General features: G+C 45.3%; 1 protein-coding gene across 2 annotated transcripts in view; it reads left to right on the forward strand.

Annotated features, from left to right (window-relative positions):
• The window catches only part of DNAI3 (dynein axonemal intermediate chain 3), a 56,689-nt gene extending 42,365 nt beyond the window's left edge, over nt 1-14,324 (forward strand). For both annotated transcript variants that reach the window (XM_069981540.1, XM_069981541.1), the window contains 9 exons: nt 252-399; nt 4,349-4,436; nt 7,466-7,596; nt 8,271-8,334; nt 8,557-8,687; nt 9,459-9,663; nt 11,259-11,350; nt 12,036-12,158; nt 12,979-14,324. In XM_069981540.1, coding sequence (XP_069837641.1) covers nt 252-399; nt 4,349-4,436; nt 7,466-7,596; nt 8,271-8,334; nt 8,557-8,687; nt 9,459-9,663; nt 11,259-11,350; nt 12,036-12,158; nt 12,979-13,122 — 1,126 coding nt within the window. In that variant the 3' untranslated portion in view covers nt 13,123-14,324. The remainder of the gene's footprint in view (nt 1-251; nt 400-4,348; nt 4,437-7,465; nt 7,597-8,270; nt 8,335-8,556; nt 8,688-9,458; nt 9,664-11,258; nt 11,351-12,035; nt 12,159-12,978) is intronic.
• Nucleotides 14,325-16,029: the final 1,705 nt, after the last annotated feature.

Here is a 16,029-nt window from a genome sequence, read left to right on the forward strand (position 1 = left end):
CTGCGGCACCCTCCCGCACTTACATGCTACTACATGTGGCGGCAGTGAGCTGGGAACGAGGAGCAAACAAGTGCTGACAGCGCTTGTTTGCTCCACACAGTCGGCCCGTAGAATAGGGCCATAAGTTTTCAGGCATTTCTGTAGTTGTATTCCCACCTTATAAATAGCAGATCTCTACAGGTCAGTCCTCGTGCATCAGGTTGTATAATAGTAGATTGTCACATTGACATAATCTCATTTGTAACCTACAGTTCTGTGATGTTCTGGGACATCCGCTCACATAAGCCTCATGTACAGACACTGACAAGCAAGAAACAAGAAGAGAACCAGCGGGAGGCTCCGCTCGGGGTGCCCGATACCTTCAAACACATCGACCTTCTTTGGAAGCCGCTTCTTAAGGTACACATCCATCACCGTACAGAATCTAAAGGCCCTATTCCACCAACAGATCTGACGACAGATTATCTGCAAGCTAAACCCAGGAGCGGATTTGAAAAGAGGAGAAATCCAGTCTTTCCTTTATGACCTGTTCTCTGATTATAGTCTGTTCCTGGGTTTGGCTTAAAATCTTTGGCAGATAATCTGTCGTCAGATCTGTTGGTGGAATAGGGCCTCAAGTGGAGGGCAATTTCTTGCCACTTAAAGTGGTAGTTCACCAATTATTTTTTTCTTTCAAATCAACTGGTGCAAGAGATTTGTTATTTATTTCTGTTACAAAATCTCAAGTCCTCCAGTACTTATCAGCTGCTGTATGTCCTGCAGGAAGTGCTGTATTCTTTCCAGCCTGGAGAGCCGGAGAGGTTTTCCATGGGGATTTGCTACTACTTTGGACAGTTCCTGACATGGACAGAGGTGGCAGCAGAGAGCACTGTGTCAGACTGGAAAGAATACACCACTTCCTGCAGGACATACAGCAGCTGATAAGTACTGGAAGGCTGGAGAGAATACACCACAGGTAGCAGACGCTCTGCTCCGGTTACTGTAAGGTTTGGCACCGGCATCTAGATACTGAAATTGCAGGAATTGTTATCAGCGCAGACATAAATATTTATCCTCCTGGAAGGGCCGAGCCCACGGATTGTAGACGCTGAGATCCCAGATAATACCTGCGGCAGGTTTTCAATTAATTATCTTAACGATTATTTGATCTATAAACAAATTATTTTATCTTTCTCTCCTATGGCAGCAGTCCCAGATCTCTGGAAGTAGCAGCGATAACCATTAGCTCCAGATAGTTGATGATATTCAGTGTAAATGGGTGTGGGACTGTCTGAGCCGAGGGAGATTAGCCACATTCCTATTACACCCCCATTACTTATAGCCAAATTTCTAGTACACATCTTTCACTCCTTAAAGGGGAACTATCAGCAGGTTAGATGAATCTAACCTGCGGATATGTCCTTATTGCACAGGAGACACAGAGGAGGAGTGTATATCTCTTACCTTCATCCTCAGCGCTGTTCCTGTGCAGTTAGTAGTTTGCTCCATGGACCAGTAGCGCCTATCCACCCCAGGCCGGTCACAGCGAAATCAGGCAGATATTGGATATCGCCTGTGTGCGTGTTTTCAGCAATATCCTCCCCCACCCCTCTCATCTATGGAAATTATCAGCACTGATGGGTATACAGAGGAATTAGAGTGTCCCTTTAAAGAGAAAGGTGAAGCTTATAGCAATGCTTACCTGTCTACCCAGTTCTGAATCCACCAAAAATCTGTTTGTTTTAGGGTTTTGGTTCTATACTTCCTGGTTGAGCAGTGGTGTAGTATTAAAATTGCATTGCTTTCCTTCTGCCCTCCCACCCTGCTTACTCCCTTCCCACAGCAGCACTCCTGCCAGTTCCCTGTTCAGAGCTAGTACAGAACGTCTCATTTCATCGCAGACAGGTTGCAGCATTTGCTGTGCTCATTCCCTGTCTGCTCCTCTTTCTGTGGCATTGTTCAGCACATGACAGCATGCTTTAATAACTCCTCATTGTTCCCTAACTGTCCCAGTAAAGATATACATGTATATGACAGAGAGATGATGATGATGATGATGTAGGCTGTAGGGGCTGGTCAGAGAAGATGACATCTCTCAAGGGGTGTGGCTAGAGCTCTGAGACAGGATCCAGCCAAGCCACCTGATATAGAAGGGGGTGATGTATTGTCTCTGGAGAGGGGGAGGAGCCTTGAAGCTGGAGACAATACAACAAAGGAAATGAGAGGACTACACAACTTCCTGCCAGGGTTAAATTAGCCAAAACCATGCTGAAGCCAGTACTATTAGTTATAACATTATATATATATATATATATATATATATTATATATTATATATATATATATATATATATATATATTTATCCTGAGCTTCATAAATAAAAAGCTAGGAGAACAGTGAAGACTGACATAAGGAAGCCAGGAGAATTCACTGCCATATTTCTAGAACCAATCCATGACTATACAGCCCCAGTGGGTTGTGCATTGTCCTGCTGACAGTCTCCTTCTGCCATAGGGTAAACAGCAGCCATGACGTCCTACTGTCCAGATGTCCATCCACTAGTAAGGGCAGGCGTCTCTAATAAAGTGGCCACTCATTGTATATAGATATATACACATATACACCCGCATATCCTCTGCGGCCTCTTTATATAACAATACACCATGCTTCAGCCCTCATTTTGGAATGTCTATCAGATTATACAGATGGAAAGCAGATCCAGCAGTGATTGGGTTTCTGGATAATCCCAGCTGTCCCCGTCCCGGATTAATGTCATTTTTACATTAGAGCGGCTCCTGCGAGTTCTCCGTCTGGTCTGGTCGCTGTCATTTATGTAGGATGCACAAAAAAAAAAACCCGTTTCCTCCTCTCTTACTTGTCTGGCAGGAAATTTAATACATCTTCTCATCTAGTCAGGTAACTGAGAGCAGACAGGACATTCAGATGTGCCGGCTATGACGCCATGTCAGCTTCTTTAACAGTTTTTTTCATAGACAAAGCCATTTGTGTGTCGAATCAGGATATCACAGATTGCAGCCAGTCACATGCCGGGACTAATACATTCATTACATTACTGATCCTGAGTTACATCCTATATTAGGCTATGTTCACACAACGTATATTTTCATAAAATCACGGCCATTGTACAAGTTGTACACATAGTATACACTCCAGCCGGGATCCCTAGCGGCGCCACAAACAACTGACATTTCAGTTTTCTGCGGCCGCTAATCATTGAATTACAGCCGTAGAAAACCATGTCAGTGCACACTGTGGAGCGAGTAGCCGGTCTCTCATGTTTTGTAAACATAGCCTAAAGGCCCTATTCCACGGAACGATTATCGTTCGTTTTCGGACGATATCGACCGCTACGGACGATAATCGTTACGTGGAATAGAGTGCAACGATCAGCCGACATCATTCATGTCGGCTGATCGTTGCAGTCGCTTGTTTTTCGACATATTGAAAAACAAGCGACTGATATAGCAGCGATCTGCTGCCGTCGCTCCGTTGAATAGGAGCGTCGGCAGCAGATGCTGCTATATCCTATGGGCTGCCCGGACGATCAGCGATCCCCCGGGCAGCCCCCCCGCAGCTCCCCGCCGCCCCTCCCGCACTCACCCGCTCGCTGCAGCCGCGTTGAATAGCGGCGGCAGCGAGCGGCGAACGAGGAGCAAACGAGCGCTAATAGCGCTCGTTTGCTCCTCTAAAACGACCCGTGGAATAGGGCCATTATACTTCAGAGCTGCACTCACTATTCTGCTGGTGGGGTCACTGTGTACATACATTACATTACTGATCCTGTATTCTGCTTCAGAGCTGCACTCACTATTCTGCTGGTGGGGTCACTGTGTACCTACATTACATTACTTATCCATGTTAGGACACCCCCCCCCCCAATTGGTAACACCCAGTTGGCTATAAAGTCACACATTTAGGGTGCCTTCACACCTACCGGATCCACAGCGGATCTCACTTCTGCGGATTCGAAGCAAGAACCGCTGCGGATCCGGTACCATTCACCCCTATGATAGCACATATTCGCAGCGGGATGAACATGTGGATCCGGTAGGTGTGAAGGCACCCTTATAGTAAGAATAACAGAGGAGCGGCACATCACACAGCTATAAGAATAGCTGATCCATCATTGTTATTTCATGGGGAATACAAGGATTTTCAGGTCAGGAGCGGTGATGGGTTCTCATCGACTCCAGATCTCTGTACCTCTCATGTCGGTGCTGGGGTTTTGCTCCTCTCAATATTAGGATATAGTAAGACATAAACCAGAACAATTGGAGTTTGCAGTCTATAGTTTTTATAGTCCATAGTCTTGTAAATTGTTTGCTTATATTTCTCCATTTCCTTCCAGACGTCAATTCCTAAGATAGAGACAGGAGGAGAGTTCAGCCCCATCAAGATCAGCCTGAGAGAGGAGCATCATCACTGCAGGACGGCGGGTAAGATCAGCTCAGCCCCCCTGCACAGTGACCCCACCCTGACTGTAGAGACCGCCATGATGGATAGGTCAGGCTGTCTCATGGTGTACAGGGGGAGTACAGTGCATTAGGAAAGTCTTTTGTTTCACATATTGTTACGTTGTGGCAACAAAAAAATCCCCCCCCCCCTTTTATTTCCTATAATAATTGGTAGGAGAATGTTAAAAATCAGTATTCAGAACCGTTACTTAGAATTAGGCGACGCCCCTTTGGCAGTGATTGCGGCCGTCAGTCTTCTTGGTTATAAGGATACAAGGTATACACCGGCATTGTATCATATAGGCCCGTATGCAGATCTGAGGCTGCCACAAGGCAGCCTCAGACATCTACACCAGATCTAAAGCTGCCACAAGGCAGGCACAGACATCTACAACAGATCTGAGGCTGCCACAAGGCAGGCACAGACATCTACACCAGATCTGAGGCTGCCACAAGGCAGGCACAGACATCCCCACCAGATCGGAGGCTGCTGCAAGGTAGGCACAGACATCCCCACCAGATCGGAGGCTGCTGCAAGGTAGGCACAGACATCCCCACCAGATCGGAGGCTGCTGCAAGGTAGGCACAGACATCTGCACCAGATGTGAGGCTGCCATGATTTAGACCTGCTAGTGTTGGTGATACTTCAGGCTTGAGCCAATGTTTGTATGCTGCCACCGGGCGGCAATAAAAGATTTATAAGCGTATGAGGAGTCATATAGTATAACTTTTTACAGCATTTATGTGGATATATTCCATGTTCTATGGTCTTCTTTCCAAGATATAAATATCAAGTAACATAGCCACACTACAATAATACCGCCACCCTGTGCTAAATACAACAATACCAGCATGTAATGGCAAATGCCAAAGTTCAGTAGGTGCCCATATAACACCTGGCACTGTCATACACACTTACATGGTACACAGTGCCTTCGTATTACTCCTTACTTGGTAGATGATGAGTAGTAGATGGGCACTGGTGGAGACTTCACTGGATAGCATTGGGGGTTCAGTGTCTTCTGAGATGATCTTAGGGGCAACCAAGCATTTATACTACCACTCTATTTAAACAGACTCTGTCAGTAGGTTTGTGCTGTCCTATCTCAGGGTAACATAAACCAGTGACAGAGAAGCTGAACAGAATGATGTATCACTTACATTGTTCTGTGCAGCTGATCCAGAGATATCCTCCTGAATAACATGGGCAAAAAGTAGTCCTCTCCATTAGGTGCATGAGCTCAGTAGTCCTGGATATTCATGAGAAGCAGAAAACTCCGCCCACCAGCTTCTGATTGGCAGTTATCTATACATACTGTGTATAGGCAGTCAGCTGTCAATTAGCAGCTGGAGGCAGGGGGAGGGGTGTGGCAAGAATCCTATTCTCTTGCATATTAGGAGAACGGCTGAACAGAATGATGGAAGTCATACACCGACCTGCTCAGCATTTCTGTCACTAGTTTATGTGACAGATTCTCTTTAAACACAATGAGACTACCAGAGATAGCCCAGCACTGTACTTGGCTATGTTCTGCAGTCTCATAAGCTTTGAATGGATACTTGACTGCCACTCTATACAAACGGGGAACAAAGGACCCCTATTCCTGTGATTGGTGGGTGTCCCTGCAGCTCTGTAACATGCCGTCTGCAGACTGCACTGCATCTTCGCTGGAGCAGGTCCCCCCGGGCAGTTGCCCTCTTTGACCACGTTTCATTCCAGCCCTCTTATTTTTTTGCAGTAGTTTTATGAGCTGATGACATTTCGTGTCCCCGTCCCCCCCCTGTATTTGGACCCTTATACAGTTAATCCCCTGTCTCCTCCGTTTGTGCAGCCCTGAGCTGTAACCCTGTACGGTGCCAGCACTATATAAGGACAATGGGGTTTACACGTACCGGGAGGAATGCCGCAGCCTCCAGCTTGTTTTACAGCCAAACTCCAGCATTCCAGGGCCGGGGCCAACGTTTCCCCTGGCACACGCCATTCTCTTCCTGATTCTAATTCTGTCATGTTGTCATTCAGCGCCTGAACCTCAGGATATCACAATACAGGAACTCACAGCTTCTTCAAGTGAAACAGATACAATCTGCTGCCTTTAATAGCCCAATGCCGGCCATCCTGGCAGGAACTGTTATTTGTCAGGTTTGGGATATAATACACCCCCGGTGCACGAGATAAAGGGCGAGGAAATGATCTATAATGGGCGAGCACTGGTCTTGTCATATATTACATTTCCTACTAAATGATAAAGCAGCAAGGAGGTCACGGGCAGGATATATATAATATATACATATATATATATATATATATATATTAATATATACATATATATATATATATATATATAGATAGATAGATAGATAGATAAACAATGGATGCAATACAATGAGTGCAGCTCTATAGACACCTGAGGTCCAGCGCAAATAGGAAAACAATCGAGCTTAACTGTATAATACACATGCAGCTGTTGCAGAACCTCTTTATGTTAATCCATGACTAATAGAACCCTTTCCTCTCTGAAAAGAAGTTCTGCAGCAGCTAGGTGCATCCCTCTAGAAGGATGAGGAACCTTCAGGTCATTTACTCTAGGTTAACATGCATCTCCTCCTTAAAGCGAATGTACCATCAGGCGTGGGGAAGCTGGTGCCACAGTCCTTTTTTTGAACCGCGGCCCGGTGGCGGTCTATTACGAGTACCGTCCCCGGCTGAAGCACTGGCCTGCCCCCAGTGGGAGGAAATCCCCTACCTTCTGTGACGCAGCTCCATTACAATCAATGCTCAACCCTTTCCGACCCCATTGCCGACCTTTCCTGTAGCCAGCTCTAGACTTCACCCAGCCAGCACAGGACCCCATATTCTGCTGGCGAGGTGCAGACTTGACCTCCCATGACTCAGTATATAAGGATTTGGGACGTTATGGGTCTGACAGGTCGGTCTGGCTTCACACGGCCATGTGCATTCTTAGTGCATCTGTAATATTACTTATCCTCTTCCTTCTCTCCATCTTGTGTAGACAAACTACAGGCCCAAGTCAAAGAGGAGAAGTCTGAGGGAGGAATCAATTACAGCAGCTTAAGAGCAACGTCTGCCAAGAACGCCAAAGTTCTGGAGGACGTCAACACAAGTTATTTTGCTGGAACTGAAGTGAGTGCTTTAATTTCCCGCGGTGCAGACGGTAGCATCGGGGTAATCTCAGAAAGTCACAGGAAAATGCTGGAAAAGCTAGAGAAGGCGACGAGGGAGTCAGCTACTGAGTGGAGGAGCCTACTACCATAGTAATACCTAACACTAACCTGTAACCGGAGGAAGAGGAGTCTGTGATGTCACCAATGTGATCACTACAGTAACTACCAGCAATACAACTTTTATAGTTACCACGAGTACAGATGACCATTACTACTACTATTAATGTACTGTCACTACTACCATCACCACTATCACTGTTACTGCCAGCTACCACCACCACCTATTACTACATCCCCCAATACAGATGACCACCACCACCTATTACTACATCCCCCAGTACAGATGACCACCACCACCTATTACTACATCCCCCAGTACAGATGACCACCACCACCTATTACTACATCCCCCAGTACAGATGACCACCACCACCTATTACTACATCCCCCAGTACAGATGACCACCACCACCTATTACTACATCCCCCAGTAGAGATGACCACCACCACCACCTGTCAGTACATCACCTAGCACTGATCCCCATTGCTATTTCTACCATTACTACAAACTCATGAATAATCTTTCCCATAGTTTCCAGTATTTCCAGTGTTTATTGCCTTCATCTCATTACAGGACGGGGATCTGGTATACACAGACTGGAAGATGGAGAAGGACGGAGACACTGGAAGACTTATCAGTGAGTTATATATATATTCCCTAGTTATTCTTTACAGTACCCACCACATCTCATACTTAGACTGTGTAGCATATATACTATAAAAGCAGATGAGCCATGTGCATAGGGCAGCAACCGTTGACAAGCTGCACAATAATATAGATTTTGGCTGGGCATAGCAGGGCATATAGTATTGTCACCAGAGTAGCCATCACTGTCAGTCTTCATCTTTGTTGTTTGCAGGTGCTAAACCCAGACAGAAACACGTCGTCCACGACGGCCTCGTACACACCGTGCAAAGATCTCCATTCCTAAAGGACTTTGTTCTTACAGTCGGGGGCTGGAACTTTGCTATCTGGAAAGAAGGAGTCACTGTGAGTATTACTATATTGTTTTGGTGGCAAAATGTTATAGTCGAGTATGCAGTGTAGATTTCTATCACTATATGTAATATACGGGATCAGAAAGGTAAGTACGCTCTTCCCAAGACTTACTACTGGATCCACAGAATAAGCCAAGTCTGAGCAGTTTTAATTCTTACTTATTGGTATAACAGGGTTTCCGTGTCCAGTTGCCCAAAGGTGCCCTGGATAAGTACTAGTAGACTGGAGATTGTTAAATAGAAGTAAATTTATAATCTCTATAACTTTCTGACAGAAGTTGATTTGGAAAAAATAACTTTTGGCGGAATTTACCTTTAAATACAAATGTAGGAAGAAAAACATCATGGTCTAAGAACTCTTTAAAGTGTGAAGCCAAGAGATTAGAAGAACTGCGTGACTAGACCTCTCCTCCGGATCTCTCTTCAGACACACAGCACTTATGGATGAGGACTTGGTAGAACTGCGAGAACAAACATGAAGTCCTGGAACTCAGCAGAACTAGATAGATTTAGGGAAAAGTCTGTGACAACCAGTATTAGAACTACTGTATGGAGTCAGCCATAGTGGTTGTCACTCAGAGTTCCTGGCTATAAATAAAACTAATAAATGGTTGACAGATGAGGACAGGAGGAAGGATCTGGAAGGAGCCCAGTGTATGGGGGGCAGTAAGGGACCTTATTGTAGAGCATTTTGTTGCAGGTATTAAAGGGTTAATGTTTATAATCTCCTGATTTCCTTTTTGACTGTAACGTTATCTCTCAGAACGGACCGATCCTTCAGTCGTGCTGCGCGCAGAGGAGGTATACTGCGGCCCACTGGTCCCTGTCCCGGCCCGGTGTCTTCTTCATCGGCAAGGAGGATGGAAACGTGGATATATGGGATTTACTGGAAAAGACGCACGAGCCCTCTCAGATGCAGAACATATCGGCAGCCGCCATCACCTACATTAAGCCCTGCATCGTGTCAGGTCAGTGGTGCTATAATACACCAGGGCGATTTATGATGGGATCCACTACCCCACTGTATGTTCTGTATGTCCCATTATAAAGAAAAGGAGATGAACACCATATTGCTCCAGGTTCATCTAAACAAGAAGCAAGTTTGCAAATTGTCCTGATCATAAATCTCCTGCCGTTTTGTGTACGCAGCTCCCATGCAGACCTATGTGACGCCTGATTCTGCAGTCATGTTACTCTGTTCCATCTATTGTTTACAGATTAGCAAGAAAACAGGGCAGATGTAATGGCCCTATTCCACGGAACGATTATCGTTCATAAACTCGCTCAAACGACCGCTCGTTAACGATCAATAAACGACTATTTTTTGCGAACGATTACACATTCAATCTAGTGGTAATGTGAACGATAACGATTATTTTGCGGTCGTTACATGATCGTTAAAACGTTCGCCGGGATGATAATGTAGGCGGGGAATAGAAGTTGGAGGTGTGAGAGAGGTGTGACAAAACCTTAAAAAAACCTTGAGAATTTGATACTGTCCAGAACGATTTAACGATTTCTAATTCAACAAAACGATTAGCGAATTATCGTTGGAAGACAAACGATTTTTTTTCGACATGTTGAAAAACTTTTGAGAACGATTCAACGACCATTTTGCTCGAGTCGTTCGATCGTTTTCATCAATTCAACGGAACGATTATCGTTAACGAGCGGTCGTTTGAGCGAGTTTATGAACGATAATCGTTCCGTGGAATAGGGCCATAAGACAGCAACAGGACTTCACATTGGGATCTGACTACACATAGGGTTTGTAGTCTGTTACCATGGAGACACATAATCCTGCATGGGAGTTGTATACACAAATATGTGGCTTCAGAAAATGACTTATTCCTTAATAGTGTTTTTATGTTAAACATATTTTTGGCAACATTTTTTCAAATTTTCCATTTTTCTCTATATTATAAAACAATCCTGATATCTTGCAGTTCTCATTTTCACCACTGGGGCTAAAACTAAGCTGATATTTCCTGTTCTGCCTGTGGTGATAAGAGGAGGCTGCTGTAAAGTGATCTGTACAGCATTGCAGCGTCATGTGACACCAGTAGATAGCGCAGACAATAGCAGCTCCCTGTGGAATGACCTCTTCACAGGTCACAGAGCGCGCTCAGTAATGTTTCACATTCATCTCAAGGGGACAGAGTCTGTCTATTGTTGTCTATGTCCACGAGTCTTGCTGTAAAGCATGTCACTTAATGCTGTTATGAACAGCCCAGGCAATATGGCTGCCCCCATAACAATGTGCAATAAGGGAAGTTAAAAAAAATACAGTCAGAAAATAGAAACAGATTAGAAAAAAAAGAACAAGTTTTAGTTTAGTATCTGACTCTACTCAGATACTATCTAAAAAGAAAATTTAGATGACACATTCCCTTTAATTCCTTCCTTTTCCCCCTCTTACTGCTGCTCTGCATTGCGGATCATACCAGGGATCCCCTCCTTTATAGTCTATATGGCACAAGCTGGTTCTAGCGTGCGCCCAAAGATGCGGAACAGCGAGGCAATATGGATGGCAGCCAATGAGAATTGTATCTTAATTTTGCAGCAAAGCAGCATTTTCTGGCAGTGGCTGATGACAGCAGCACCCTCCACGTCTTAGAGATCCCATGGACCCTACATCACCCCTCCGCTCATGAGGTTGGTACGAGGATGGCTGGTATCTCCACTACATTAAACAAGTCGTGTCAAAGGGCCCCACTAATGCTGGTGAATCCTGTAGAAATCAAAGTAAATGATCAGGAAGTTTCACCCCTTCCTGCCTGATCTATGGCCCCATGCCAGAAAAACATGGCCGGCAGTAGATCAAGGGGGTTCTCTAGTATTTTAAAACTGAACATCTTTTCTGGCGTCCCCACCGATCTGCAACACACCAGCAAGCAATGTTTTTAGGCAATGATCAGTACTCGGAATTAAGAGTCCCATTCAGTTTAACCAATACTCGGGATCCAGTGCAGAAAGTGTTGGTCCCGGTTTTGCCATCTGGGAAATATTGCTGACACAGGATTTGCAGCTACTCATGCGAGAGCGGCATGGAACCTGAGCATGCAGCATGGTATTACTGGTGGCTAAAGAAGATGGATGAAGCCCTAGGGAGTCCTGGAAAACATGGATACAACCATAGACCATAGGCTGTAAACACGTGGACTCCCTAGGGCTACCAAGAAAACATGGATACAGCCTATGGCCTGTAGCTGTATTTATGTTTTCCAGGACTCCCTAGGGCGGCATCCAACGGTAATAAAATGCTGCACGCTCGGGTTTGGACGAACCTGAGTACTCACAAGATTTGTTCCTTTCCACAATTCTCCCTTTTCGTCTACAGAGCAGCGGTGTCTTGCATTACCTGGACAGAGAAGTCGGCCATTTGGAATATTATGAACAGAGAAAGACAATGCGAGCTGCAGAGAAGAGAGCGTTGGAGCTGAAGGACCACAGCAAGAGAACCGTAGGTGTCTTTTTGAGCTTCTGGAAAATTGTATGTTCACTTTGCACGTTTATAGAGGGAATTCACCACACAATCCGCTTAGGCAATGCCTCTCTAGCGCCACCTAAAGATAGCTACCCTGTAAGTCACAGGTGTCAACTGCAGCTCTCCAGCTGTTGTAAAACTACAATACCCATCATGCCTGGACAGCTAAAGCTTTAGCTTCGGCTGTCCAGGCACGATGGGAATTGTAGTTTTGCAACAGCTGGACGACTACAAGTTTAACCTCCCTTCATAAGTCAATAGTAGACAACCTAAAAGTCTCCTCTACAGATACCTGGGGTATCTTGGCATCTATTACTGCTTCATGGGATTTCCAGTAGAAAATTTTGCTGCTTTTCCAGAAACAGTGCCACTCTTGTCCCCAGTTTGTGTGTGGTATTGCAACTGCGTTTCATTGACATTTATGCCGTAATACCACTCACAACCAGAGGATAATTGTGGCACTGTTTTTACAAGAAACCATCCATGTTTTTCTAATTCTGGATACTCCTAAAGCTTTAGCTGCCCAGGCATGATGGGAATTGTAGCTTGACCCCCCCCCCTGACCTTTGGGGAGCTTTCCTCTCTTTCCTCCAGCTCTATAATGTTGTATTCCTGAAGAGTCATCCAAATGAACTTTTCCTTCTAAGCCACTGCACACTTCTTGGCTCCGGCCTCAAAATCACTTCATCCTGTCACTTCAACTTGTTTTTATGCCCATGAACGTTCACATAGGATGAGATTAGAAGCCGCTATTTATAATGCGCATTGTATAATTGTGTTCTGTTTATGTCTGAAGGAAACCGCTCCACCAGTAAAGTCAAAAGAGCAGCTTGAAGAGGAGATAAGCCGGGAGTACACAACATACTTGGCGCTGGAGAACTCGGTTCTGATAGGACTGGGGATTAGAAAAGAAAATGAAGTAGTAACTGTGAAAACCTAATGAGCCTTCGAGACAGATGCTTGTATAATAGAAAAGACGACACACTATACTAACCAACAATGAATAGAGATGAGTGGAGTTACAGCAATCAGGCTTGGGTTCGACCAAACTCACTGTATATTCGCTCACACCATGTTTAATCCCGCTGCCTGGATAAGATATATGCATCCTTAGGGCTGCATCCATCTTCTCCAGCCACCGGGAGTCGAATGCTGAGCGGTCCAGTTTTCACAAACCTGAACTTACTGTAAATTCTCCCTTCTGTACGCAAGACACAAAAGACTGAGGCCTACAATTGTCTGTAGGGGATAAAAAGTATACCGAGATAGGGTATGTTCACACTAAGGAATAGACGAGGAATTTTAGGTGGAATCTGCAGTTAACTTTACGCGTATTCCGCCTGTAAAATATGTACTAAGCAATGTGCCATTGCATTCAATTGGATTTTCACTGTTGTTCACAGCAAAATGTTCCGTCGCGGATCTGCTTTCCACCCAAAGGATTGACATGTCCAGTCTTTGGAAACGTTTACACTGAGAAATTCTCGCAGATAAATTCGGTCGCTAGAAAGCGCGCCTTTCCGCCGGCTCCATAGATACCATTCTATGGGCCGGCTGATTCCACTATCTGCCGAAAGAATTGACGTGCCAATTCTTTCGGCGGAATGCGGTATCCGCACGTGCAAAGAATGGTGTCTATGGCACGGGCGGAGACGCGCGGCTGTGATCGCGTACAGGCAACGGATTTTGGCGAAATTTATCCGCGAGAATTCTTCTGTGTGAACCCGTCCTATGGGCAGATACCACTAGAAGTCATTGGGGCTTTGAGTTTCTGCACCGATTCCACCAGAGCTGAAGAGGACGAAATTTCATACAGAAAACTTTCCACTTCAATTTTTACCTATTCCTCAGTGTGAACATATAACTGCCAGTGTGAACTGGCTTATCCAGTGTTAGAAAATCATGGCCACTTTCTTTCAGACAGTACCGCTCTAGTACCCAGGTCAGGTGCGGTTTGCAATGAAGCTCCATTCACTTCCATAAACGGAGTTGCAAAACCTGGATTTCTGGATAACCCCCCTTTAAAGGAGAAGTCCGTCCAGACCCTTTTTTTTTGCAGTGCTGAGGAGAGGGAGGATAAAAAAAATAATATGCTCTTACCTCCCCCACTCCAGCGCTGGTGGCAACATCCTGCCGCTCTTCCCTGGCCGCTTCCTGGTCTGAATGAGGACCAGGTCATGACTTGTAAGGTCCGCTCAGCCAATCAGCGGCCGAGGCGGGACCCCTACAGCCTCTGACTGGCTGAGCGGACCTTACACGTGACGACCCGGGTACCCGCTAAAAACCAGGAAGCACCCGGTGACCTGAGCCACGGTATGCGGCCACCAGCACTGGAGCAGGAGAGGTAAGCGAATGTTATCCTCCCCCTCACCAGCCTTTAAAAAAAGGGGTCTGGCTGGACTTCTCCTTTAATGGTTTACAACTAGACATGAGCGAACCTGGAGCATGCTGGAGTCGATCCGAACCCGAATTTTCGGCATTTGATTAGCGGTGGCTGCTGAAGTTGGATAAAGCCCTAAGGCTATGTGGAAATCATGGATATAGTCATTGGCTGTATCCATGTTTTCCAGACAACCTTAGAGCTTTATCCAAGTTCAGCAGCCGCCGCTAATCAAATGCCGATCAATCGGGTTCGGATCGACTCGAACCCGATTCGCTCATCTCTATTCACAACCCGATTTCGACCTCCCAAACCTCTGCTCCCCTTCACACTATCACAGCATTTTGATTGCTTCCAGCCACCAGTAGGTGGAGCTCTCTTCATAGGGATTGTTGCATTAAACACCATAATAAATCTGTCTTCTGTAGACTGCCTCCATTGTGAGCCAAGCCACTTTATACTACTTGATCTTTGGATTGTTCATTTAATAGGTTTGTGATCAGGACAAGATCTGCATGTCAAGGTGTAATAGCTAGTAAATATATGGAAGGCTGGGAGACGCCATCATGGCAAAGACAAGTTATCTAATGGGTTTCACAGCTTTAATAATCCTACTGCAAGTGTGTCCTGGTGTCAAAATAGCAAATCCAGATGCCGCCTATACTTATATCTTGCCTACCCCTGTAAAAGCTCCTTGTGACCACCCATTGTATACATAGGTCTATATAGGAATCACAGATTTCCTTCTTTTCCCAGGAAGAATAGTGTGGCTGGACATCACAGGAAAACCCATTGTAAGTCAGTGGTGTCCAGATCTGCTTCTGTTTACGTCAAACCAAGTTCCAGATGTGAACAGAGCCTAAAGCCTTAAAGGGACTATCCAGGCTTATAAAGAACATGGCTGCTTTCTTCCAAAAACAGCACCCACCCTTGTCCTTAGTGCTCTGTTCCACTGAAGTGAATGGAGCTGAACTGTAATACCACACCCAACCTGGGGCCAGAGTTGGCACTGTTTTTGCTAAAAAAGTAGCTGTGCTTGTGTGCTAAATCTGGATAATCCCTTTAAGGCTCTATTAGACAGTGTAAACAGGTGCCAATTTTGTAATATTACAAGTCTCGTGGGGACGGCTGCAGGACCAGTCATTGGAGCATTTGCTCAGCTCTTTGCTTCATTCGTTTGTCAGCCGCACGTTCCCCATTATGTGGGAATCTGTGCGGCCGATGAGCAGTTATTTCTTAGTACAGGAAAACCTGCTTGTCAGCTGATCGGTCACTATAACCCAGGGTGACACCGGCCAATACCCTCTCCATGTACTAGGGCCCCTATTCAGACCCCACAAACCTCTCATCACCTCCGAGAAGAACAAGACCAGATAGACCCATCAGATATTAACAGTTTGTATTGTAACAGATGTGGAATACAACAGTTATATACAGTATATATATATATATCTCTTATATAAATTA

Source organism: Dendropsophus ebraccatus, chromosome 8 (genome assembly GCF_027789765.1).
Source record: "Dendropsophus ebraccatus isolate aDenEbr1 chromosome 8, aDenEbr1.pat, whole genome shotgun sequence".
Lineage (NCBI taxonomy): Eukaryota > Metazoa > Chordata > Amphibia > Anura > Hylidae > Dendropsophus > Dendropsophus ebraccatus.